General features: G+C 47.8%; 1 protein-coding gene across 2 annotated transcripts; it reads right to left on the reverse strand.

Moving 5' to 3' along the window:
* Positions 1-1,193: 1,193 nt before the first annotated feature.
* Positions 1,194-21,010, reverse strand: PIGZ (phosphatidylinositol glycan anchor biosynthesis class Z). 2 transcript variants are annotated; one of them, XM_060298232.1, is made up of 5 exons: positions 20,711-21,010; positions 9,309-9,467; positions 8,162-8,264; positions 7,189-7,397; positions 1,194-5,174 (listed from the first exon to the last, which is right to left on the reverse strand). In XM_060298232.1, the coding sequence occupies exons 4-5, from the start codon at positions 7,310-7,312 to the stop codon at positions 3,607-3,609; spliced, it is 1,692 nt and encodes a 563-aa protein (XP_060154215.1). In that variant the 5' UTR covers positions 7,313-7,397; positions 8,162-8,264; positions 9,309-9,467; positions 20,711-21,010; the 3' UTR covers positions 1,194-3,606. The 2 variants fall into 2 exon arrangements, with proteins under 2 accessions (XP_060154215.1, XP_060154214.1); XM_060298231.1 differs by lacking the exon at positions 8,162-8,264.
* Between the last annotated feature and the right edge of the window lie 3,788 nt (positions 21,011-24,798).

Below are 24,798 nucleotides of genomic sequence, written 5' to 3' on the forward strand. Positions count from 1 at the left end.
AAGCCACATGCATCTGCAGCTTGAAAAATGGAGGCTTTAGCACCACCTGCCTCTGCCGGTGGAGTTTTCGGCCCTCTGATGTCAAAAGGTCAGGAGCATGCCCAGAGCTTGAACTAGACACAGCCAACTGCAAATTCCTGGAAAACAACTCCATCAAACATCTTATTGTTTAGGCTTTGTGCTGCTTGGAGGCCTTGTGAGTCTTAAAATGACCTTGATTAGTGAAGGCAGGTGAAATGGATTGACTCATTACCCATGGTTTCAGTGTGAGCTCCCTACTTCTCTGGCAAGGTGGATTTAGGATTCCTGGGGACTTGTAGGCCTATGGTAATAGTAGTTAGCACATATTGAGTACTTACTCTGTACTGGGCACTTGCTAACTGCACGCTGTGTGGGTTATCTCACTCCTTAAGACAACTTTCATATGAGGAAGTATAAGGCTACTTAAGTTGCCCAAGGCCTTACAGAGTGGAATGTGAATACAGGTGTTTGACTCCAGGGCCCACGTCCCTAATCACATTTACCCTGACCTTCAAAGCCTCCCTTCCCTGCCACCAACCACTATCATCACTGGGTGTTAGGACAACTGCCTACCATGGAACAAGCTACCTGGATTCCTTGTCCCTATTTTAGAGGGTCTGGGATGCACTCTAAAGGCTATGCTCCAGCTAACAAACCCACGATTAGGAAATCCATTGTATGCATTGATTGTCTCTAATCAGGCTACACAGTTCATCTTGCAATCTAGAAAGCTCGAAGCCCAAGAAGCTTTTAGGCTGGTGACCAGTTTGTACTCTGGCATTCTGATAGTCACTGGATAGGGTGGAGAAGCAAAAGCAGCCTGTCCTCCACTTTCCTAATGGTCAAAGTTCTGATTTGACATTCCATCCTCCAGTCTTCCCATCAGAGGGGCTTCTATTTAATCCTCTCTGAGGCCAGTGTCCCACTCTCCTAATGACAGAGTTCTAATTTGGCATCCTACCCTCCTGTCCTCCCTCTCCCAGACCAGAGGCAACTCACTGGACTCTCCTTTGACCTTGGCAGTGAGGAGCCAGAGGAGCTTGTTCATTCTACTGCCTTGTTTGCCACATTGGTTTCAATCCCACTCCTTGGTCTCTGGATCTGAATATCAGAGGAGCAGAATGTTAGCCGTCCCCAGCCCAATCCCTTACCCTCCACATAAACAAGCACACTCACAGTTGGGTCTTTTTCTAGACTAGCAGAGACAAAAAGGAAGTGCAGGAAGCAATGAAGCTTCTGGACAAGCTGGCCACTTGGTAAGAAAGGAAGGAAAGCAAGAAATGAAGGCAGTTTATTTTTTGCAGAAGAAGTGTGAAGGAACTAATTTCCCTCCGTTTTTGTAAAAGGAGCCTGAGAGCAGAGAGAGAGAACTGGGTCCTTTCTGCTCCAGCTAGAGGAGATTTGGATGCCTTCCTGCTTTGTTGGAGAAGCCTCCAGTGTTCGTAGTCAGTGGCTTGTCATCCCACCAGGTACCCTATTACTAAAGAAGCAGACCAAATTCTTCCCACCATCCCCAGTGACAACAATCTCCCAACATACCTTTCAGGCTCTTCTGAGCTTTGTCAGAAAGTGAAGCAGGGAAGTAACTCACTCCACTATCCTGCAGGACAATTCCAAATCACCCCTTGGTGCCACACAAATCTAGATACCAACACTTTACAGACAAATTTGTTACAGGTCATATCACTACAGTCTACACGGACTGCTACACCAACAGCTCCTCCAGGGAATTCTGAGGTTGAGAACCCAACTGGGGAAGAGAAGAGAAGTCCCGAGAAGCCCAGAGGAATTTGGGACCTTTGAATCTGGGGTGTCTTAAGGTGGCATTTGGTTTTATCTGTTGGGCAGAAAAGCCATCTTTGGCTGCAAAGTAAATAAGTGCTGTCGGGTGCCAGAGATGATGCTAAGCAGTACAGGTAGGAAGACCAATCTGAAGTTCGTAACAAACCAACCAAAACAACAGTGAACTGTCATGAACAGGTACTGTAGAGTTTTCAATAGGGAAATAGCCGAACAGCCAGCTGAACAGCCAGCTCAGGAGAGAGATCCTTAGCATCTCCTCCCAAGTTGAGTAACATCATTTTAGTAGTTTGAAATCAGCCACGGTAAGAGTATTTACACCACACAAGTCAGAAAACACCACAAATGGGGGCTAGTTTGCCCTTAGAGAACGGGTTGCTAAACATTTACTAGCATGGCACTGACTTTCCTCTCCCTTGGGGTTGGAGTCCTGAGCAAAGTGTGGCACTAGGACCCAGCAGCAGCCACAGAGCAGCTTGCCTGCGGTGGGTGGAGCTTTAAGATGACCCGAGGCTTTAGCCAGCAGAAGGCGGGACTAGAAAAGCGCTCAAGTTTGGTCGGTTGTATAGGTTTGGCCGCCTGCTCTGTGCTCCTCCAGCATACTGCTCTCAGTGGCCTGGGTGCTTCTTGTTCTCACGAGATAGCAGGGGCGTGAGGAAGGAGAACGAGGACAAGCTTAGTGCCACAGCCCCTCATATTCCCAGCGGACCGGGCGGGGGCGCCCTGTGTTGTGAGGAGCAACACGCCCCGGTCTGATGGCTTCCACCAGGGCGGCAGGTGTGGGTTTGGCCCGGGGTCTGCTCTCCATCCTGTGAAGGGGATCCAGACAGAAGCTTTGAGCTTGGAGAGTGACCAGACCACATTTAAGGTTTTGTGCTCAAGTGCCACCAGATACTGACTGAGCCTTCTATCTCCATTCCCACTGGGGCCAACTGAGAAGGGAGAACATCTGGGCTTGATCCCTCAAGGGTGAGATGCAGAAACGTTCCATCACCTCTCTCAGGGACAGGAGTAAGAGAGTGGGTGGGCAGAAAAGTTCCAGAACTACTTTTTTTGGTAATAACCAAGCACTGAGACGGTAGGTAGGCCCTGAAGTGCCATTAAATATGCCACACCCACTTCTATGCTTACAGAGCTTTGGGAGAGACATGTCTGTCTGGCCAGGGAACATGTGCTGCAGACCCAGGAATGACACAGTGTTAGCTGGCAGACACCTCAGAGACCTTCTGATCCATTGTACAGACTGGAAAACTGAGGCTGGGTGAGGGGAAGGGGCTCTCTTAAGATTACATAGCCAGTGTGTAGCAGACCAGGGACGAGAACTAACTCCTCTGAATATGAGCTACCTGCTCTTTCTACATCACTACACTGCCTCCTTCCAGGTATCTAGGAAGCCAAAGGGTTGTCATGACAGCAAGAGGTAAGGCATCCTGGAAGGTTTGGGGCGAGTCATTCAGGCAAGTCATTAGGAGATTGTTGTCTCCTTTCACAATCAGGTGCTATTTATATGTTTAAAAAACATCACAGTGGCTGGAAGGAATAGGGCAGGAACAGGCATTTTGCGTCATTGGTTTCACCAGGTTCTTTGGGGACCTTGGCATCAGGACTGTGACTGGTCAGATCTTTGGTTTTTGAGGGAAGATGGGTGTCAGTTTACCCAGAAGGTGGAGCAGTCAAAAGCTGTGCACAGGAGAGGTGGGGATTCTGGAAGGGAAAGGGAAGGAAGAGAGTCAGGGCTCTGTCCCAGCCCAGCTCTCTACCTAGAAGGTGGAGCAGCACCTTCACCTATGGCTGAGTCTTGGGCAGGGGCTTTTCTGTCATATTGTCAGGCTTCTCCCCCAGCTCCAGGATGTGAAGGCTGAGATGGTACCTCCAAGCCCCACTCAGCAGGGAGGACAGGGCCGGTGGGTCCTCCAGAGTCAAGTGGGGAAAGATGAGTGTCTCACTCTTGAGGGGGAAGCTGCACTTCTTCATGGCAGACCTGGTGGTGCCAGGGGTCACCACAAAAAGGCGGCAGAGCCACGGCCCACCAGCCACGTGGCAGGCTGGCCGTCTGGTGAGGTTGCCGAGGGCTTGGCACAGGAGCTGGTCCTCAGCCCCGCCCATGTCCACCACCTCCACGGGCGAGCCGAGGCCCGGGAGGTGCAGGAGGTGCCGGGGGGGCATGTAGGTGTGGGTGAATAGGAGTGTGTAGTGGGTGGGTACCTGTGGGAGCGCAGGAGCGCGAACCACCTGCTCCAGGTGCCCCAGGCCAGGCACTAGGCCCCCCTGGTGCAGGCAGCCGAAGAAGAGGGCACCCAGGGCATTGAAGAGGATCAGGGTGCCCTTGCAGGGTGCCAGTTGGGTCTGTAGACTACAAAGCAGGACGAGGGGGACCAGGAGGGGGATTAGGAACCGAGCCTCCTGGTGGCTAAAGGCAGACAGCAGGGCCAGGGGCATGAAGTAGAGGAGCAGGAGGTGAGACCTGGGGCTGGACTGCAGGCTCCGGGCAGCCAGTGCCCTTGGGAAGCCCATCTGTGTGAAGGCCTGGAGGCAGGCTCGCAGCTGTTGCCACGCGGCCTGCAGGGCGTGGGCATGCAGCACCCCAAAGAGCAGGAAGCCATTGACTGCCAGGTGAGTGAGCCGCATGTGTGTGCCATGCCTCGCCAGGTTTACGGGATCCAGGTTGTAGTACAAGAAGTTGGCAGGTGTAAGGACAAGGGTACTGGGTCTAGATGGACTGGAGAAATAGCAGCTGTCCACAGCCACAAACCCCACTGCTGTGAGGGTCGCCCCTGGGAGCAGCACCAGGGCTTCCTTGGTCAGCGACTTGAAGCTGGGGTTTGTGGCTCCATAAGTACCCCAGAGGAAGAGGGGGACCAGAGCAAAGGCCAGAAAGGTGGGCCGGTTGAAGAAGCCAGCAGCCATGACACCCCCAAGAAGCCAACTGTGCCACGACGGGCCTGGAGCAGGCTTCTTGGGAGTGCAGCTCCCAGCTACACGGGGGGATACCAGTACCAGCAGCCACGCAAAGAGCAGCCCCTCAATGGCATTGGAGAAGGTCCTTGTGTAGAAGACCAAGGTGACGTAGGAACCAGACAGCAGGACCAGGGCGTTCCAGCGCTCTGCCCCCCAGCGTGGGGCTAGGTGGTACACGGCCAAGTCCAGGGCAAAGGAGAGGGAAGCGAGGAGGAGGCGGGGCCCGACCAGCAGCGCATAGCCGCTCACCGGGCCAGGCCATGGCCCCCACTCTTCCCAGAGCCTGAGCAGCCAGAAGGCGGAGCCAGAGGTCAGCAGTGGGAAGACCACTGTACGGCAGGGGCTGCTGGGGTGAAACTCCCAGGGCCGCGCGGCCTTTATGCCCAGGACGTCCTCTGCAGAGAGAGAAGGAGAGGTGAGCCAGGTCCCAGCGCAGAGGATATTACGGACAAAATCCTAGGATGGCCCCCAAGATTTTCCAGCCCCCTGGTGTACATGCCGGACATAATCCCTGGGACTGGGAAGATGACAGAGTTCACTCCTGTGATTAGGTTACATCACAGGGGTCAGCTGACCCTAAGATACAGAGATCACCCAGATGTGTGTGACAAAAATCACATGAGCCCTGTAAATCAGAGACTTTTCTCCAGCTGGTGGCAGAAGAGGACATCAGAGGTGAAAGGATTTGCTGGTTGAAAGGTGGAAGGGGCAGTTGGCAAGGAATGTGGGTGGCCTCTGGGAGCTGAGAGCAGCCCGTGGCTTACAGCGAGCAAGGAAATGGGGCTTTAGTTCCATAGCCTCAATGAACTAAATGCGTTCAACAGCAAGAATCGTCTTGGAAGCAGATTTTCTCCCAGAGCTTCCAGACAAGAACCCAGCCCAGCCCATACTATGATACCCTGACCAGAGAGCCCAGGCTGGACTTCTTCTGATTTACAGAACTGTGAGCTGCTGGTTTTAAGCTGCTAGGTCTGTGATGGTTCGTTACACAGCCCACACCTGGGAAGTGAGGTAACAGTGTGTCCTGGACAGGATGTATGAGGAGGAGCAGGGGGAGGCCCCATTCCTCTCCTTGAGTTCTAAAGTCTCCAAAGTCAGAGTCAAAAACGCATCTCCGTGATTATGACTGTTAGCCAGCACAGCCAGTGTGAGAATGGGGGAAGGGAATAAGCAACTGTGGTTATGGTCAAAAGCGACTGGTTTTGTCTATGATTCTTAATGTTTAAAATTAAGAATATACTCATGTAATTAAAATTACTTGCTGCCTGGGGCTAGTCTGTGACTCTGTGCCCCACTGTCCCAGAGCTCTAAGGGGTGGGGGTGAGGAAAATGAACTCTTAATTTCTGCATCTTAGCTCCAAGCTCTACAACATCTCACATTTGATAACACTGCTGGTTGTCTAAGGCTCTTTGCTTCTCCTTATTCTTCTGGCCTTTTGGCAGTTTTTTCCTCTCTGTCAGAAGGTGAAAGGGAAACAGAAAACCTCGGATCAGATCAATCTGGCTGCTTTTTACTGGCTCAGGTTATAAAAAAACGGGGGGGGGGGGTTGTGGAAAAATAAACTGGACCTTTCAACTTTAAAAACAAATCCACCTGTTGAGCCCTGTGGCAGAGATAGCTGATATCTTCCCAATCAATATCCATTCCTTCCTTCATCCTTAGTCTCTTTAGCTGGGCATTTGGTCAGATATAAACACTATATTTTTTAGCTTCCATTTGCAGGTACGTGTGGTCACATGATACATTCTGACCAATGGGATGGAATGGGCAAAAAGTATGTGACTTTCAAAATATGCCCTTAAAGAATGTAGGCATGCCTATCTCTTCTCTGGTGGCGGGAAAGACTTGGTGTCAGACCTGATGCCTGGAGCACAAGCAGCCATCTTGAACCATGAGGAGGAAGCCTTGTGACCACAGTATCTGAAAGGCCTCAAGGTTTCCAGCAACCATCTTCATGATGTGTCCTATACCACCTAGAAGTTAAGTTCTAAAAAGTGAGCATTCTAGGTCTGGGTTCCCTCAGCCATCACATGAACCTACAGAAGAAAAGTTTCGTTATTATTTTATGTTACAGCCCTGTGTAAGTTTCCCCAATCACTGGGGAAGCCCAACTCTAAAATCCTTCCACTGAGAAGCCCAAAATAGCTTTTGTTCTGAATGACCTGTACTGTTGTTATAAGCAGGAAGATGTCAAAGAGGCTGGCATTTCATCGGTATCATTTAGAAGGTCAATGTCACCACTCAGGAAGGAGATGCGAAGTCCCCACTCCCAAATTATTATGCCAAAGAGGCTTGTGGATTTACTGCTCATCTGCACAGACATTTTTCTCCCTCCGCACTAAATAGCCAATCAGCTCCTTGACCAGACTTTGCTGCAGCTTATTGTAACCACACGTGGGGAGCTTTACCTGCCATGACCTCAGGAGACTGGAAGAACTCATCTGGGTGCACGTAGCCTGTCTGCGGAAGGAGACACCACACCAGGCGGAGCAGGCTGAGGCTGCCCCACAGCACCCTGGCTGCCATCTTCATATCAAATTGCTGCCAGGACACAGGGCCAAGAGCCTAGGATGACTTCAGCTGCTACAGATGCTATTCTGGTTCCACAGACCTGCATCTGAGGAGCATAACATTTGTTGGTTATTATAAATTATATGTTCAATTGCCTGAACAAACTCAATATGGGTCTATACACAATAAAAATGTTAGTAATAATAGCTGCTATTTACTAAGTACCTGCTAAATGCCAGGAACTTTACATCCATATCTCAATTAATCCTTTCCACAGTCTGGGGCAGTGGGTCGTATTATCTCCATTTTACAGATGGGGAAACTGAGACCTCTGTTGAGTAACCTGGTTACTTGCTAACCATATTTGCTAAGTGTCTATATATGGCATTTGCTAAATATTTTTCCTAATATGACATTTTGCTAAGTGTCTAAATATGACATTTGCAGGTAGGATTAGGGTACCTTCCAAATCTGGGTCTCACAGCCCCATCCTATTCACCAGCTCCTATTCACAAGCAAGCATGGCAGCCTGGCTCTTACACTTCTGAAAACTTAGGAACCTCAATGGATTCCATCCATTTCTTTGCAAAAACGAACTACATTCGACCCCATGGTCTTCAGTCACTCCCTCCAACTTTCACACATCCTGGATCCTACCTTTTGGAAGGTGATGGAAACACTGCTGTGGTTTGAATGTTTGTGCCCACCCCCTCCCCAAATTTATATGTTGAAATTCTAATTCTGAAATTCTAATGGTATCAGGAAGTGGGGCCTTTGGGAGCTGCTTAGGTCATGAGGGTGGAGCCCTCGTGAATGGGATTAGTGTCCTTATAAAAGAGACACCACCCGTTTATAAAAGAGCTCCCTCACCTCTTCCACCATGTGAGGACACAGCGAGAAGTTGCTGGCTATGAACCAGGAAGAAGGCCTTCATTATGCTGGCACCCTGATCTCAGACTTCCGGCCTCCAGAACTGTGAGAAATAAAGTTATGTTGTTTAAAAGCCACCCAGTCTGTGGTATCTTGTAAAAGCAGCCCAAACAGACTCCTCTTGGTGGAGGTTCTCACTCCCTTGACTCAAAGATCAGTGGGAATCTGAGTCCACGGCATGATGGACCTTTGTATCAACACCAGTAAATTATCATAGAAAAACAAGTCTGACAACGTGTTTGTTACTCCTCCAGAAATACATATGGTTCCCTGACTTCCTGACTTTGATATTTTAAAGCTTGACCATAAACAGCTATTGTTCTCAGGTATGACATCAAGTCGTAACAGAGGAGACAAGACAAAGTGAAGCAACAGAACAGGGATCTGGCAGATGATGACAAGGAGCTTCCTGATACTAAAACCTCATAGAGTTTAAAAGATAAGTTTTTCAGCCTCTGCTCAAACTTTGCAACTGAATTGTGCAGACTATTTTTCCAGAGCCAGTGAATATCCTGACTTTTAGAGTTTTCAGAGAGAAGATGAGGCCAAACTTAGCACTGGGAAGCAAAGGTTGAATCTGAATTTTTTTCATTAATAGCCAATTTGATACAGCAGGACAGGGCAGGGGTGTGGGGTGGAGATAGGGGTAGGGGCAAAGCACGATACCCATCATACAGGACAAACTTTGCGGTCCTGTAGGCCTGGTTCAGATTCCAACTCTGCCATTAGGAGCTGTGTTACCTTGGACAAGCTGCCTATATCCCTAAACCTCAGATTCCTTATCAGGAAAGTCAGATAATAATATCAAGCTCACAGGGTTGAGGGAGATTTAAGAGCTGATGCGTGGAGGGCACTTAGTATACAGAGTTTGCATGTATAAGTGACCAAAGCTAAAAGCTATTACTACTTTTAGTTGAGGCACAAATAATAATCCATGCTGCTCCAGACACCTAGGTGTTAGTTTGCAACCTTCTTGGGAGCTTCTGAAACTGGCCCCATAGGTGAAGGGCAGGGAGAGACTGAAGAAAGAGGCAAACCACTGCAGATTGGTAGGTGGCAGGTTTAAGAAGCAAGAGAACCTACTTACCAAGCTTGTCTTGGGTGGCTGCAAGATGAACAGATCTCCACACCCGCCTGCCAGAATCCTGAAGTTTATACAGAGGACTGAACTGGGCTCCATCACATACAACGTCCAGATGGTCTCAGCACCACATGACTATCTCAAAGCTGTGTCCTTGGGCAGCTTCTAGCGTGAGGAAGACAAGCAGAGCACACATTCCAAGGATGGGGAGGTGGTGAGGGGCCTCCAGTTGCCGGGGTCCAGCTCGTGGGTCACATGTTCTCTATGACCTCCTCCAACACTAGGAGATCCTCAAAACCAGCACTTCTACTGACTACGATAATAAACAGGATTTGGTATAGTCCAATTGTCAAGATACATTTATGCATGTGTTTGAAGCTTTTCTCAAGTATAGAACTTTTTTTTCAAGTATGGAACTTTCACTACATGATTAGATTAAAACACCAAATCCATTACACTGATAGGGAACACAGAAACCCAGCCTGCCCCGCCCTGGTGTGAGTCGGTACATAGCAAGCCTGGGTCCTAGTCTGTACTATTTTCCTTCTGCAGCAACAGAGGAAGTTCATCCTGTTTAGTGCCCACCATCTATTCCCCCTTTCCAGTTAACAGTAGTCAGAATTCCCACTCAGAACTGTACTCTTCACCCCCATCACCTATTTTCAGCTATGTGGCTTGGGATTTGATCCCATCCCCAACCCAGGTATAGACCCTGAATTGTTTAAGCCAAATAACATTTCCCATCCCACTGGCCACACTAATTTGTTCAGGGTTGGGTGCATGACACGCTGGTCTGATCAGAGGAACTAAGAAAAGTACCGATAAAGGTGCGTCTTGGCCCTTCTCTTCTCTGCCAGGCTTGGTGGGATGAGGCTGCAGGGGTGAGAGGGACATCACTCCTTTGCTGGTATTAATAGTCTCTCCCACCTTTGTAAGTATTCCTCTGTGTTGTGGTGAAAAATGTGTCCTCTGCACCTTCCTGGGGCTGACGAGCAGGTCTTACAGAAGTACTCCACTCTAACATTCCAATCTCATATTCCCTGACTTTGTCTGTATAAATTGGGGAAATCATGCAGTGTTTTTGGTGAATAGCACACCTCTTCCTGCTTTACACTTCACCTTTAGGGACATGCTGGGACTTGAGTCTAATTGTAGGTCTAGAAGCAAAGGGAGGGGCGGGAGTGGGTCCTGAGGAGAAACAGCACTGTCTTGCAAAGCAGCTGCTTTGGGGAGGCCATTACAGTTTCCAGTGCAGGGTTAATCCCCTCAGATGCCAGTGGAAAATCTGCTTCTACTGCTCGAAAAGTCTCACCAGAATTGAGGGACTCAACATCCCCATCTCTCTCAGGGTCTTCCCACTTGTCCTCATTCCAACTTTCAGTATCCCATCTCTTCGCAATCAGTGCCCTCACTTTAACAGTAGATACCATTGAGACTGGGGATTCAATTTGCATTATAATTCAGCCACTCACAGAGTGAGATATGGGGTTTGTTTTTCGGCCAGGTTTTGGGTCATTTTATGAGGATTTTGAGCTGGGAATTTAAAGCCTTGAGCTTATCCTTCTCTTTTCCCAATTTGTCCAGCACAGTTAGGAACCACCAGCCAATCTCATTATACTATTTAGTTTGATTAAAATGTTCGAAGGTCACCCAGGAAATTTCCCTGGTGGTCCAGTAGTTAGGACTCAGTGCATTCACTGCTGAGGGCCTAGGTTCAATCCCTAGTCGGGGAACTAAGATCCCACAAATCTCGTGGCATTGCCAAAAAAAAAAAAAGTTCAAAGGTCATCCAAACCCTTGCCTGGAGTATCCAATGGCAATATTTTTCATATCTCTAATATCATCACTCCATGGACTACCAGTACCTTCTTTACCACTTGAAATAGAGTCATTTGTGCCTTTAAATCTAATCAGACTACAGAAACAGTTCCAGCAAATCCAGGACCTGTTCAGGAAATTTATCCTTAAGATTCTCTTCCTCTAGAACCACCTCCAGGACCAAAATCTGTCAGTCAGAGAAAGAGAATTAGTAGGAGACCTATATTAAGAAGATTTATTGCAAGGAATTGGCTTATGCATTTGTGGGGCTGGCTAGGTAAGTCCGAAATCTGCAGGGTAGGTCACTGGGAAGGGCAGCCTGCAACTTTTGGGCAGGAGCTGAAGCTGCAGTCCACAGTGGGAGTTTCTTCTTATTCAGGAAAGCCTTAGCTCTGCTCTGAAGGCCTTTCAACTGATTACAACAGGTCCATACAGATTATTATTAGAATAATCCCCCTTACCTAAAATCAAGTGATTATGGACTTTCATGCATCTATAAAATACCTTCACAGCAACACTTAGTGTTTGACTGAATAACTGGGAACTCTAGCCTACACAAACTGACACAAAAAACTGACCATCACACCCTAAATAATTCAGTGTTTGTAACTGTTTGAATTTTAGATCAATGGGATAATTCTTTATGTAACTCACTGGTGATTTGCTTTTTTCCCCCAATGTTCTGATAATGGTATTCACCATATTGTTCTCTGTAGCTGCAGTTCCTTTCATTGCTATACGGTATTCCCCTGGGTGAATATACTGAAGCTTATTTACTTACCCTTCTACTGTTGTTTATCAGCTAGGTCACCTCCAGGGGGTTACAAGATTTTTCTTTTTTATTCATAACAAAGAAAAATAAACTGCTATAGGAATAAAGACGCAGACCTCCTAGAGAACGGACTTGAGGTTATGGGGAGGGGGAAGGGTGAGCTGTGACAGGGCGAGAGAGAGTCATGGACATATACACACTAACAAACGTAGTAAGGTAGATAGCTAGTGGGAAGCAGCCGCATGGCACAGGGATATTGGCTTGGTGCTTTGTGACAGCCTGGAGGGGTGGGATAGGGAGGGTGGGAGGGAGGGAGACGCAAGAGGGAAGAGATATGGGAACATATGTTTATGTATGACTGATTCACTTTGTTATAAAGCAGAAACTAACACACCATTGTAAAGCAATTATACCCCAATAAAGATGTTAAAAAAATAAAATAAAATAAACTGCTATAAACATTAGTATTCAAGAGTTCTCTGAAGTACATACCTAGAAATGGAATTCCTGAGTCATAGGGTATGCATAGTTTTTTATTTTATTTTTTAAAAAATTTCTCAGTTTTAATTTCTAATATGGTAAATAGCTACAGCTCACATAAACAAAAGCTCTTTGGGGTCCTCAATAAATTTTTAATGGGATCTTGATACTAAAATGTTTAATATAAGCTGGGTGAGGGAATAAATGCCCATTCAAAAAGAGAAAGTCAAATCCCATTATCAAGAGAATAAGAAGGATGTATTTAAAATTAAAATGAAGAAATCAATGCTGTAGTTAAAGGAAGAAAGAATTCAGAAATAAACAAAGATATTTTCAGTAAGATTAAGAAAAAAGGTGTTTTAGGCAAAAGATCCATATGGGTATGCACACTTTTACCTTCAGATAAGGCCAACTGTTTTCCAAAGGTTGCTACCAGCTAGCAGATAGTGTAGTGCCCCCATTTCATATGCTCACTTTATACTTGGTATTGTCTGACGTTTTGATTTTGTGACTCTCATAGGTATTAACATGCATTTCCTTGATTACTAATATGGTTAAACACCTTTCCTTTTCCTTTTTTGGCTGCGCCTCGAGGCATGTGGGATCTTAGTTCCCCGACCAGGGATGAACCTGTGCCCCCTGCAGTGGAAGCACAGAGTCCTAACCACTGGACTGCCTGGGAATTCCCGAACACCTTTTCAAAAATTTGTGAAATGTTTCTTCTGTGGAATTCCTTTTGAACCACTGGCTGTCTATCTTTTTCTTACTCCGTATAGGAATTCTTTATATAGTCTTTATATTTATTGCATGACAAATATCCTTTTTTAGTTTGTGGCTTGTATTCTTAACTCATTTCTATTCCTAATATTGGTTACTTGTGCCTTCTTTTTGTTTCTTGATCATTGTCACCAGAATTTTGTCAATTTTATGAATATTTAAAAAAAATCAACTTCTGGCTTTGTTCATCTTCTTTTAAAAACTTTTTCTTATCTATAGTTTTTTTTCTTCCTTTTACTTTTTGGGGTGTTATTTTGATTGGACATTTAGCTCATTAATTTTGAGACTTTAACTTTTGAGCTTTTCTATGAGAAATATTTAACGTTATATATTTCTCTAAATACTATATTAACTGCATCCCACAGGTTTTGTTATGTAATATTTTCATCAGCTCTTGTTTCTAAATATTTTCTAATTCCATTGTAATTTCTTCCTTGACTAATGCTTTATGGCTGAAGCAGTTGATTTTTTGATTAAGACTTTATTTTTTGGACTTCCCTGGTGGTGCAGTGGTTAAGAATCCACCTGCCAATGCAGGGGATATGGGTTTGATCCCTGGCCCGGGAAGATCCCACATGCCACGGAGCAACTAAGTCTGTGTTCCATAACTACTGAGCCCACGTGCTGCAACTACCAGAGCCCGTGCTCCGCAACAAGAGAAGCCACTGCAATGAGAAGTCCGTGCACCGCGATGAAGAGTAGCCCCGGCTCAACTAGAGAAAGCCTGCGCACAGCAACGAAGACTCTACACAGCCATAAATTTAAAAAAAAAAAAATTAATTAAAAAGAAAGACTTTATTTTTTTTATAGCAGTTTTAGGTTCATTGCAAAATTGAGAAGAAGGTATAGAATTTTCCCACATACACTCAAACCCTACACATGCATAGCCTCTCCCATTATCAATATCCCCTGCCAGAGTGGTACAGTTGTTACAACTGATGAACCTACATCTACACATCATTGTCACCCAAAGTCTACCGTTTCCATTACTGTTTACTCTTGGTGTTGTACATTATACGGGTTTGGACAAATGTTTAATGACATGTATCCACCATTATAGTATTATACAGAGTATTTTCACTGCCCTAAAAAACTTCTGTGCTCTGCCTATTCATGCCCTCACCCCCAGCATTTAATTTTTAATGGTCCAGTTTTGTAGATATTCCACGGATGCTTGAAAATACCATATATTGGATAGCTATTGGATATGGAGTTCTATAGATGCTCATTAGATCATGCTTGTTAATTGTGTTCCTCAAATCTTTTATGTCCTTTATGATTATCTACTGCTTATTCACAGAAAATCACAGAAATGTGTGTTGAAATAGCTCATGAGATAGTGGTCTTGACTAATTTTCCATGTAATTTTGTCATTTCAGCTCATTTTTGAAGCTATATCATTATTTTTTTTAAATTGTTATACCGTATTAGAAAATTGAATATTTTATCATTATACAGTTATCTTTTTATCCCTAATAAGTTTTTTCCCTTAAAATATTTTGTCTCCTATAGCTATATGACCTTTCTTTTATTTAGTATTTACCTAGTACATCATTTTCCACCCTTTTACTTTCAAACTTTCTGTACACTTATACTTTCATATGTCTCTTGTAAAGAACAAATAGCTGGATTTTGTTTACCCAGTCTGACAATGTTTGTCTTTAAAATGCAGCTTTATTTCAAAATATTTAAATTTAGTGCAATTATTGATATATTTATTTCTTCCATCTTATACTGTGTTTTCTTTTTTCATGCCTTCCTATCTTTTGTTTCTCTCTCCTTTCTTGCCTTCTTTTGGATTGGTTTTTATTTTCTTCATTCCTTTTTCTCGAACACTTTGGAAGTTATACTCGATTTCTATTATGTTATAAAATGCAGTACCTTATTTAATGTTTTAATATTTAGTATAGTATGTGCTATGGTTTTACTATGATGATTCTGAGTGTGCATTTTTCTTTAATCATAGTCGGAATTTCTTTGGCTCCTTGACTCTGTGGATTAGGGTCCTTTGTCATCTATAGAAAGCAAAATCCTCCATTATATTTTCAAATATTGCCTCTTCCCTCATCTTTACTCTCTCTCTAGAATTATGACTGAATGTATGATACATCTTCTTGGTCTATCTTCCATGTCTTTTAAACTTCTATTTTATATTTTCCAACTCTCTGCCTCTCCTCTGTTCTATCTTCCACGTCCCTAATCATCCTTTCAGCTGTATCTAATCAGCTGTTAAACTTATCTATTGAATTTTAAATTTCGATTTTTCATTTCTAGGAGTTGTTTGACTTTTTTCTACATCTGCTTCCTCTTTTGTCATACTTTCAAGGCTCCCTCTTTTTTTTTTTTTTTTTTTTTGGCTGTACGTGGGCCTCTCACTGTTGTGGCCTCTCCCGTTGCGGAGCACAGGCTCCGGACACACAGGCTCAGCAGCCATGGCTCACGGGCCTAGCCGCTCTGTGGCATGTGGGATCTTCCCGGACCGGGGCATGAACCTGTGTCCCCTGCATCAGCAGGCGGACTCTCAACCACTGCGCCACCAGGGAAGCCCGAGGCTCTCTTTTATTTACTATATTATATTAAGGGTACTTATTTGATATGCTAGATCTGATAATTCCAACATCTAAAGTTTTTCTAGGGTCCAAATTCTCAGGGAAACTGCCTTTCTTGGATTCTGATGCTAATTGAATTGGGGTAGGGCAATCTCCCCTGAGAGTCTGTATCCATGAGCCTACCCTCATATAGGTTTTCAGCATGAATTCACATGATTAGGCACTACCTCCCCCAAAAGAAAAAAATCCCTGGAGCCAATAATGCGATTAAAAATGATCCCACACTTAACAATGCACATACAATTATATATATATATATTAGGTTGGCACAAGAAATAGCCATGTTCTATACTACCCAAAGCAATCCACAGATTTAATGTGATCCCTATCAAAATACCCATGACATTTTTCACAGAACCAGAACAAATAATCCTAAAATTTATATGGAAGCACAAAAGACCCAGAATTGCCACAGCAATCCTGAGGAGAAAGAACAAAACTGGAGGCATAACCCTCCAAGACTTCAGAGAATACTACAAAGTTGCAATAGTGAACACAGCATGGTATTGGCACGAAAACAGACATATGGATCAATGGAACAGAATAGAGCCCAGAAGTAAACCCAACACCTGTGGTTAATTAACCATCAAAAAAGGAGGCAAGAATATACAATGGAGAAAAGACAGTCTCTTCAGCAAGTGGTGTTGGGAAAGTTGGGACAGCCTCATGTAAGTCGATGAAGTTAGAACAAACCCTCACACCATACACAAAAATAAACTCAAACTGGCTTAAAGACTTGGGACTTCCCTGGTGGTCCAGTGGTAAAGAATCCGCCTTCCAGTGCAGGGGAGCTGGGGCTATGGGCTGCCTCCTTTGAGGCACACAGACATCCAGAGGAGAGGGCTTACCCTAACAACATCAGGTTCTGTTAGCAAGGAGGAAGCGAGACAGAGCATCAGCTGTGTAGCTGCGTCATGTGTGTGGCTGCCATGATGCCAGGCTCTGATTGATGGCTTTCCTCCTTCTTCTCTGACCATTTCTTCTTAGGCGCCTCTTCCTCTGTCCACTCCTGAAATGTCAGTGCTCCCTTCTCATCAACCACACTCTTTGGGTCATCTTATTTATTCTCATGGTTTCAATTTCCTTTTGACAACATCATAAATTGTTTCTTTTCTGAGCTTCAGATTTACTGATAATAATAATGAATATAAACAATAATAGAATTGCCATTTTTAGATACCTATTGCGTCCCAGGCACAGTACATTATCTCATTTTACTCTCATCGCAACCCTATAATTCTATTCTTATCCCTATCTTATAGATGAAAGAATAGGTTTAGAGAGATCAAGTTTTTTGCTCAAGGTAACTGAATGAGTAGGCTAATGAACGTAGGAGTTGGACCCCGTCTGTTTGACTCCAGAACCCTGATCTACTTCCTGTTGGGCTTCTGCACCTCCCTCTAACACGGGGCAGCCGAAAAGAACGCATCATTTCCCCATGACCCAGCCCTACTCCCATGTTCTCTGCAGCAGTGAGGGAACTAGTTTATCCAGTTATTCAGTTCAGAGACCCAGGGGTCATCTGCCATCTTCACGCCTTTTTAAAAATTTTTTAAATTTATTTAATTAATTAATTTATTTTGCCTTCATTGGGTCTTCGTTGCTGCACGCGGGCTTTCTCTAGTTGCAGCGAGCGGGGGCTACTCTTCATTGCGGTGTGCAGGCTTCTCATTACAGTGGCTTCTCTTGTTGCGGAGCACAGGCTCTAGGCGTGCGGGCTTCAGTAGTTGTGGCGCACAGGCTTAGTTGCTCCGCAGCATGTGGGATCTTCCCGGACCAGGGCTCCAACCCGTGTCCCCTGTATTGGCAGGTGGATTCTTAACCACTGCGCCACCAGGGAAGCCCCATCTTCACACCTTTTATGTGACACTAACTTTGCTTCCTAATCATCCTTTGAGTCCAGCACTTGTTCATCCTTCACTGTCACTACCTAAGTCCAGGTCCACTGTGACCGGGGTACATGTTGCCTGAGATTCCTCAGCCATAGGGGTGGCTGTGCAGGGATTTTAGATGGCTGGAGCCCCTGGGTTGGTTGCTTCTAGCTGCAAGCAGCCCTCTCCTTTATTACCCCAGTGTGTCATACAAAAGGAATCATTTTCTGTGTGTGCATAATGAGAAAAACATCCAGAAGCAAGATCTAGAGTACATGGCAGTCACCTCTCTGCTTTCCCTCCCCCTGACCTGCACCCACCCTCCTAACCGCAGCCAGAGAGAGAGTGCATTTCTTTCCTGTATAAAACCTCGGGGTGGGGGGTCAGCCACTCACCACCCTCAGGACCAAGTCCACATTCCTGACTGTGACTTCCATGGCTCTCTCCAAGGCCCCCAGCATCCTCTCCAGCCTCCACTCTCACCCCTTTGTGTACAGAGCTTGGTGCTCCAGAAACAGTACGTTTTCCTGTAGTCTCCTCCTCTATTCTTTGCTCACACTGCTTCCTTTGTGGGATATGCTTATAATACGGAGGTTAAGACAAGCTTTGGCATCGAGTAGACCCGGTTTCAAATCCTTGCTCTGTCATGGTGAAAGAGCACTTAATCTCTCAACTCCAATGTATAATTTCTCTGTAAAATGAGTATAACCTACTTCAGGGCTGTTGTGAAGATGGATTAAACAAACTGCCTGGACCCCCAAGAAGCTCTCCCTGACCCCATTTTGGCAGCACCCTGTGCCAGGCCTTGCACTGGGCTGTGCACCGACCACGGGTACCGTCTGATTGCTTCTCTGTACTGTCTGAGGACCCCCAGTTCTGGGAGCCATTCGTATCCATCTCAGCGCCTTGAGCCCACCTGCATGGGACCACTGCGGGGCTAGGGTCAAGGATAGAGTCGGGGATCCCTGGAGGAGGTGGCAACGTAGCGGGGCATTGAGCTTAACAAGTGTGGGAGCTCTTCAGAAGGAGACCCCCGCTGCTCAACCAGCGTCTGGCTCCCCAGGCTAAGGCCACGCTGGAGGAGTGGTCCCGCTGGGTGTTCTAGGGGGGTGGAGCCAACAGCATGGGGCAGGGCAACTACTCACCTAAACCCAATCAGTATGCAAGCCTGCTCATTTATGCCTATAAGCTCACTGAGCTGCCCAGCGGGGATCCAAATCCTGCAGATCCCACATCCTCCGGTGTCTGCAAGGACGAGGGAACGAGAGGCTTTGGCGTAAAGGGATAGCGCCCAGGGCTGTGGAGATTCGACTGTGGAGCAGGGGAGGGGTTGACGATAACCACAGACAGGGGCATCCAGCGCGCGCGCGCACGCGCGCTCGAGTGCGGGAGATGTCAGAGCTCAGGCAGCAGGGAGAGACCATCTCAGTGGCAGGGGTAGAGAGAAGCAGAAACCACTACGCCGGGCGCGGGTTGGGATGGGTGGGAAGGAAGGTGGGGAAGAGATCACTGTCAGTGGAGCGAGAGGACGGGAAGGTTGGGCAGAGACACTTGTCTTTCTCGCTGAGTCAGAGGGCCAGGGCTGGCTCTTGGTGCCCACATTTCTCTGCCGCCCACTGTGTGCGTAGCATCGTGTCCTGGAGACACAACTGTGAATGAGCATGGTCCAAGGAACGTCTTTACCTTCAAACTTAAACTTCTTCCTGACAAAACTGCAGGGTCGTTGCTTTATGGGAAAGGGCGGCGGGCCCAAGGTTCAGTCCCTTTTCTGGATCCAGTCAGTATTCGGTGCAGGTTTTAAAGACTGCGTGAGAGGAAGTGCTGGAGAAGGGGGCCCCTGCGCAGCAGCCAAAGGCGTCTTCTCTGGCTCAAAACGCGCCAGGACCATGTCCCTCAAGGGCAAGGTCTTGTTCCAAACTCCGGGGTCCATCCCAGGGGCAGAGAGTGAGAGTGGCTTCCCTGAGTCCATTTTCCTGTTTGGTGTTGCATTTCATCCTCACCTCGACCCAGAGCGCGGCAGTAAACCCTGCAGGGCGCCCCATCGTGGAAGCATTGCTATGTGTGTCCCTGGTGCCTCCTTCTCTGGCTACCCAAACGGGCCCATGTTTATCCTTTGATTAACAGAGAATGCAACACACGGCATTAAACATACATAAGGGAGAGTGGAAGAGAGTAAGGTATTTCCACTAACTAGCATACATCATTTAACCATCTGTGACCTCGAGGTTCCCACCTGGAAAATGGGAACTCGGCTCTGTAGCAGGGAGTTTCCAGGTGTTAATGATTTCGACAGTGGTTCCCAGTTTCCCGAGGTGAAGGCGTCGGGGGAGAAGGTACGGTGGGGTATGTCCTCCTTAAGGAAAACTGTCCTCGTCATATCGTGCATCCCACGCAAAGGCTGGGACAGCCACCAACCAGAGCGCCACAGGGTCGCCTGGAGCAGCCTTGGTGACAGGGCTTTGGCTCTTGTCTGTGCCCCCATGTGACTCCTGGTCAGGGAGGCCATCCTCTCACCTTTCGAGAGGACAGGCCTGGCCCAAAGGGCACCCCATGAGACCGGAAGTGGCGATTCTTCTCCGCTACATGCGGACCTGTGCTCACAGGTTTCGGGCTCAGCACTTTGCAGCGTCTTTTGGCTTCATCTTCACAGGGACCCTGGGAGGTAGCATTATATTCCCATTTTATAGACGGGGAAAGTGAGGCTCAGTAAAGTTACGGAACCACCCAACAACACGGTAGTAGGAGAGGATTCAAGTCTAGGTCTCTGTCTGGGTCCAAAGCTAGCGCTCGAAAGTGGAGGATACCCACAGCCTCCCTTCCCCTTCCCAAGAAAACTGCGAGCTTCCTGTCTCCCCTAGATTGGGGCCGGTCAGTGCTCAGAGCCGGCGGATCCCGGTTTGAGGAAAGTTGCCCCCGAAAATGTGGAGGCCAAAGGTCCCTTGCTTGCCTCCTGAGTCTAGCTTCTGCTGGTCTCTGGGCAGCTAGCAAAGGTAAGAATGGAAACAATCGCCTTCCTCCCTGACCTTCCCTCCTTCCCCCTTGACCCCCATCAACTCTTCCCGAGCTGCTTGGGCGACTCACCGAGCGCTGCTCCGAGCTGCACCTGACCCGCTGGCGGCTTCCGGCCCCGCTAGAGCGCGCACAGGGGGTAGGTCCAGAGCCGCCCGAACAAGGGGCTGGAGCCGGGTGGCTTGTCCTCAGCGCGGCCGCCTCTGTCCGGTCTAGGGAATTAGGCAAGCCACGCAGTGCGCCAGGAGGGGCGGAGGTGTGGAGGAGAGGGCTGGAGACCAGCGCACCGGCGGGCGGGGCCGCCCAAGGCGTCCCTCGCGGTTCCAGCGAGGTGGGGGGAAGATGGAGGGTCCCCGGTGGCCCTTGGGCCGTGGCACGCCGGGCAGCGGCTGGTCTCTCCCCTCCCCCACTTCCAGCCCTTCCCCCTAGCAGCCCCCTCCTTGGCGAGCCACGCCTGGTGAGCCGACTTTTTAGCACGCGGGGCAATTAAGCAGAACATTTCTAGGCCATACTTCTTTGTCATTCAAAAGAAAAATTTCTGAGTTCTCTGTGGGTGGGGCTTGCTACGGCTTAGATGACCTGCTCTGTTGGTGGAGCAGGTCAGGGAGGACAGGCTCTGCGGGCCTGGTTTGGGAAGCCGCGCCGAAGACACAGGGTCGGTTTCACCCGGACGCAGCTCCTTCTCTGCAGCCGCCGCCGCCGCCGCAGCGCACTGCACCCTGGAAAGAGTGCAGCGGCGGGCGCCGCTTCCCCCCTCTGCATTCCACAAGTGGGGGACAGGTCACTAGCCCAGGGTTGCCCGACAGCCGGGACCGGAGGAGGTCACTGTGTGCCCGGGAGCCCAGGCTCCCTTCCCCGACGCGAGGCCCGCCGAGCCCGCCGCTCCTGGTCCCTCCGTGGAGTGACCGACCCCCCACTCGCGGGCTCCATGACGGAGCTCGGTGCGCCACTGGGGGGCTCGTAGCCTCCCGGGTCCCTCTGGGGTCCCTCTGGCTCCCCGGGGCTGTGGACGGATTGTGGTGGCCGGCGACTACTGCCCCCTAGCGCCGGAGTGTTTCACTAAGCCTGCCGGGGGAGGCTGACTTGGCCTAGAGGAGAGACTCCTGCCCTCTGTGCCCAAAAGTTTTTTGGAAGGTCTTAAGCAGAGTCCCTTCACCTGTATTCCCTTTCATGCTGCACAGCAGCCCTCACATTAAAAAACAACAAAACAGCCCCTACCTACTTTACTGAGATATTATGTACATACAGTAAATACCAGATGTTTGAAGTACTGAATAAAGTATAGACAAGGGCTCATTTCCCCCACTCTGGCCCAGCTGGAAGGTGCTGTCTGACCCTCCCTTGGGTCCGCTGCCCCCTGGGGATCTTCATCTCTCTACTTGCCAGGGCCGGGCTTTGTCACCCTTCAGTTTCCTTGTGTCTAACTGAAGTCTTTCCTGCTTGAGCCTACGTTTTTAATCAAAGTGATACATGGGCGCAGCTAAAAGAGTTCAGACGGATATACAAAGCTTACATGAGAAGCAGCAGCCTGGTATGAGAGCCCTTCCTAAGCCTGAAGGTGTAACCATGTAACCCCGAGGCCTTCTCTTCTCTGGTCAGGGTCCCCTTCTTCCAGTCCTCCAGTCCCCCCTGCTCTTCCTTTGTCCCCCCTCCTCGTTCATCTTCCTCCTCCTTGTCAACATCTGAAATCAGGACTAGACTCTAAGTAACTGAAAGACGGCTGCAGAGCCTGTGCTGGAACTGTCTTCAGTTCCTCCAATCTCTGCCCTGGGCCCACATGGAGCGGGACAAAATTCTCAGATGGTGCAGGCTCCAGAACAGCTGAGGTCCTGGCTCAGGTCCTCCTGTGGTTTTTCTAGCTCACAAGTCATAGGTCAGTTGTAGCAACACTGTTTCCCGTCTCATCCGGGGTCTAGAAGGAGCTGGGATGGGGAGTCAGCACCTGGGTAATGACCTGGCTCTGCCACCAACTAGACAGATGTGTGACCCTGGGCAGGCTGATTCCTTTGTCTGTGCTCCAGCTTCTCCATCTGTAAAATGACACTGTCGTCTCTAGAAAACCGCAAAGCTCTTGGAGGTAAGTCACTTGAAATAGTCCTGGCCCTCTGCGGCCAGGATGGCTCTGACCAGTATCCCATGGCTTGGCCATTGTGATGCCCTCCCGATTCGCTGTGCCCAACCAGCTCAGGAGCCTTGGGGGGGGGGGGCATCCTGCCTGCTTTACCGTTTCCTCAGCCTGCCTAACAAAGCAGCTTCTTCTCTTGGCCCCCAGGCAAAGGATGGGAGGAAGCAGCCATGGTATCATGGGAGGGAGTATTTGGCCATTTGATTTAAAGGACACTTTTTACCCCAAAGGAAGATTTGAATTAAAACACTTAATCCAAGTTACACAAATCCTGATTAATTTTTGGACAGAATTTTCCAGAGTGAACTTCACTAAGCTGACAATTACTTCATCAATTTTTTTTTTTAGTGGTGATTTTTCTTTCTTTTTTTAAAAATTAATTTTATTGATTTATTTATTATTTTTGGCTGCATTGGGTCTTCGTTGCTGTGCACAGGCTTTCTCTAGTTGCAGTAAGCGGGGGCTACTCTTCGTTGCGTGCACAGGCTTCTCATTGAGGTAGCTTCCCTTGTTGTGGAGCACAGGCTCTAGGTGCGTGGGCTTCAGTAGTTGTGGCATGCAGGCTCAGTAGCTGTGGCTCGCAGGCTTAGTAGTTGTGGCTCGCGGGCTCTAGAGCACAGGCTCAGTAGTTGTGGCTTACGGGCTTAGTTGCTCCGTGGCATGTGGGATCTTCCCAGAGCAGGGCTCGAACCCATGTCTCCTGCATTGGCAGGTGGATTCTTAACCACTGTGCCACCAGGGAAGTCCCAATTTAAAAAAAATTATACAGTTTCTAAAATTTTAATAAACTTTTTAATATCATTTTTAAAAACTATTGATTTAATGGCCTACCTTAATGGTTCTACTAACATCTTCTGCTCCTGTATGACACGAAGTGCTCAGACATCAGGTGTGTGCATCGGGATCAGCTTGGCCTGGGACCTCTGCGAGTTTCAATTTCCAGCGTGGAAGCCTCATCTTCTCCCTAAAACGGGAAGGGAAACCACAGAATGTGAAGAGTGTGACCTAGGTCTGCCTCCCTCAGCTGTGTGATCCTGCATCACTTGCTTAAATCCCCTGAGCCTCATTTTTCTCACCTATAAAACGGGGATAGTAATATCTACTGCCTACCTCAGAAGAGCTGTTTGTAGTATATAAAAATAAGTAATCATTACCCTAAACCACAATAGCATTAAATAATCACTTGTGTAAAGCTCTAACCCCCAGCACGTAGTGGGAACTCCCACCTGTTATTTCAGATAACAGAAATGTTATTCTGTTATCATCACCATCATGATTAATGAAACAAGCGCCATTTGCTTGCTCTGACCACTGGGTGGCACCACAGATTTGGTTCTGTGACTATTTTGGTCTCAAAGGCAGCATTTGTGTTTGAACAATGTAACAGAGCTGTTTTTTGAAGGTCAAAACTAGCTGATTGTTGACAGTTTCATATGGTTCCGCCTGTGCTGCCTGACTTGGGCTGTTTCCTTTTGGCTCTGTCTCAGCAAAGCAGGAACTCTCCAGTTGAAGCCTTTAGGAAGCCTGGGCTGTATCTATGACGTGGACGGTCTAGGCTGCTTGACTCGCCGCCAGAGACTCAGGGACAAGGGCCCATCCAAGCTGGGAAGAGAGCTAGAAGGACAGCATCAGAGTTAAGGACAGAGCCAGAGATACAGAGAAGCAGTAGGCTGGTGATCACAGGGATTTGCTCTGTAGAAGTGAAGGTCTCTCATTTTCCATGAGTTCAAATTTCCTTGCTGAGCCCAGAAAGCCATTTCCTGAGAAACTCAAAGGACATACCATGCCCAGATGACGCTGACCTTTGTTCCTTGCTTCCCGTTCCCTCACTCCCTCATGAGGGGTGCTGGCCTTCGGCCCCCAGCATAGTGAAAGAAGTTGAGAAACAGATCCCAAATCATTAACAGAATTGACTGGTGACCCTAAGAGGTGGGAGTGACTCACCTGAAGGCTAGATGCGGCTCCGGGCCTCATAGCTCCCTGGGCCCAGGGATGGTCCTCAGGCAAAGAGCCCCCCTTGTCTGACCTAAAGCTA

This window comes from Globicephala melas, chromosome 4, assembly GCF_963455315.2.
Source record: "Globicephala melas chromosome 4, mGloMel1.2, whole genome shotgun sequence".
Lineage (NCBI taxonomy): Eukaryota > Metazoa > Chordata > Mammalia > Artiodactyla > Delphinidae > Globicephala > Globicephala melas.